Here is a 2,359-nt window from a genome sequence, read left to right on the forward strand (position 1 = left end):
CAGTGCGATGGTGGGGAAGGGGACAGTGAAATGGTGGGGACGGGGACAGTGAAATGGTGGGGACGGGGAAGGGGACAGAGCGATGCTGGGGATGGGGAAAGATGTGAGGGTGTTGAAAGTATGGAGAGCAGCGAGGGGAACAGGGTGTTACGGATGGTGATTGTTGCTCAGAGCGGTTTGGGGCGGAGGGTGGAGATAATGTAGGCAAGAGGCAGTGGGGAGGGGTGTTGGTGTTGGCAGGCCTGGAGCTGTCTGACATATTCTGGCTGTTTCTAGGTGAGAATAAACCCATCTGGATGCATGCTGAGGAACGTGAAGAGCTCAGCAAGGTGAGTGACACTGTCTCCATCTCCTCCCTGTTACTGTTGGGATTGAGTCAACCCTCCTGTGGAACTCGGTCTTAGCAAACCTCTGCCTGAACTGCCAGGCTGCACCGTTTGTTCCCAAAGGCCAAATCTCCGAAAGCTGAGGTTTACAACTATATTAAATATGAATTACAGGCAACAAATCGAAAAACAATAAATTAGTCATTTAAACATTAAGTCATTGTTAAAAATGGCCATTAAGAAGTGTCAGAGAGTGTCTGCTCAGACAAGGATGCATTCCACTCCCAAGCATCCCAGATGTCCACTTATTTCGAACCACGTGCTTCCACCCCACCCCCCAACCCCGTCATCCAGACAGCCCTCTGCCACACCACCACCATCCCCCGTTCCACTGCTCTAACACCCCCTCCAAATGCAATAAAGAGAGTTCCCCCTTGTCCTCACCTACCATCCCACCCCAGTCTATGCATCAGCCTTTAACACTTCTACCTACTCCAACTAGACCCCATAACCAAGAACATTTTCCCCCCTCCATCCATCTCAGCCTTCCGCAAAGACCATTCCCTCTGCCAGTCCTTGGTTTGTGCCAGTCTCTCCACCAACTCCCCCCACTGTCCCTTCCCCTACAACCGGAAAAGATGCAAAACCTGCTGGTACCCCACCCCCCTCACCTCCATCCAGGGCTCCACACAGTCCTTCCAGGTGGGACAGTGGTTCACCTGCCTCTCCTCCAACCTAGTTTTCTGCATCACATGCTCCCACTGTGCTCTTCTCTACATCGGGGAGACTGAACGGTAACTTAGGGAATGGTTCACCGAGCATCGGAGCCAGGCCCACGGGCTGACCGGACCTCCCAGTCACCGTCCTTCCCACTCCCTTTCCAACATTCCTTGGCCTCCTACATTTCCACAACGAACCAAACCACAATTTGGAGGGAGAGCACCTCATCTTCCATCTGGACAGCCTACAATCCGGAGGACTCAACATTGAGTTTTCCAACTTCAAATCACCTCCATCCCCATCCCCGACTCCCTTCCCAGTGCCTCCCCCTCCCTTCCACTCCTCCCTGGCATCAACCGGATCCATCCCTCCCATTAACCAACCAGGTCATACCCTCTACCTGTCTTCACCTATCCCCACCTCACCAACCTGCCCCCGCCACCCCCTTTATCTGCAGCTTCCCCCCCACAACCAGCCCTAGTCCTGAAGAAGAGTTACACCCAAAACATTTACTTCTCCAGCTCCTGATGCTGCCTGGCTTGCTGTGTTCTTCCAGCCTCCTGCCTGTCTATTTAAGAAGTGTCAAGCATGTGACTGTTTCATGATAAAACTGGCCCCTTATTGAAAAAGTAAGAGCAGAGAGTTATTGATAACGGCAAGGTCCCAGGCTGCTCAGCAGTGGGAAAGGGTTGGAAATAGAGGCTGTGCACACACACCCTTGGTTATAAAGAACCTTTATCTGAGTTTGTAGCCACCTCTGGAGATACACGGCATAATTCATTTGCAGGAGTAGAATCATTACCCCTCCCTTAGTTTTCAATCCCCACCCCCTGGGGGTTTTCATTCCCTCCCCCAGACAGTGATCAGCTCAACTGTATAAAACAGGTCAGGACACTGTGCTCCTGTCTCATCTCGGCCTAAGCTTCACTCAGACTCTCTCATTGTCCCCCTCAGTCTCTCCCTCCTTCTCAGATTCCCTCCCTCCAAATCCAACAGACTCCCAATCCTTGACCCTCAGGAACACACTCTCCCCCATTCCCTGACTGCACCCCCCTACAAGAGTGCGAGAGAGACAGTGTTCACAGCAGGAGTGATGGAGACTGAATCCCACTGTGCAGTCCCCTCTGCTGGGTCTGTCCTGCCAGTGGGACAGGATATATCCAGGGATAGTTGTGGTAGTGTCTGGGACATTGCCTGTCGGGTATGGTTCTGAGAATATAACTATGTCAGATTGTTCCTTGGCTGGTCTGTGAGACAGCTCTCCCAATGTTGGCATTAGCCCCAGATGTAAGTGAGGACAACGTTTACAGGGT

General features: G+C 52.3%; 1 protein-coding gene across 1 annotated transcript in view; it reads left to right on the forward strand.

Annotated features, from left to right (window-relative positions):
- The window catches only part of LOC122540242 (kinesin light chain 1-like), a 75,259-nt gene that overhangs the window by 71,154 nt on the left and 1,746 nt on the right, over positions 1-2,359 (forward strand). Inside the window, exon 8 of the mRNA XM_043675661.1 lies at positions 277-329. Coding sequence (XP_043531596.1) covers positions 277-329 — 53 coding nt within the window. The remainder of the gene's footprint in view (positions 1-276; positions 330-2,359) is intronic.

The sequence above is a fragment of the Chiloscyllium plagiosum genome, chromosome 3 (genome assembly GCF_004010195.1).
Source record: "Chiloscyllium plagiosum isolate BGI_BamShark_2017 chromosome 3, ASM401019v2, whole genome shotgun sequence".
In the NCBI taxonomy this organism is placed as follows: domain Eukaryota; kingdom Metazoa; phylum Chordata; class Chondrichthyes; order Orectolobiformes; family Hemiscylliidae; genus Chiloscyllium; species Chiloscyllium plagiosum.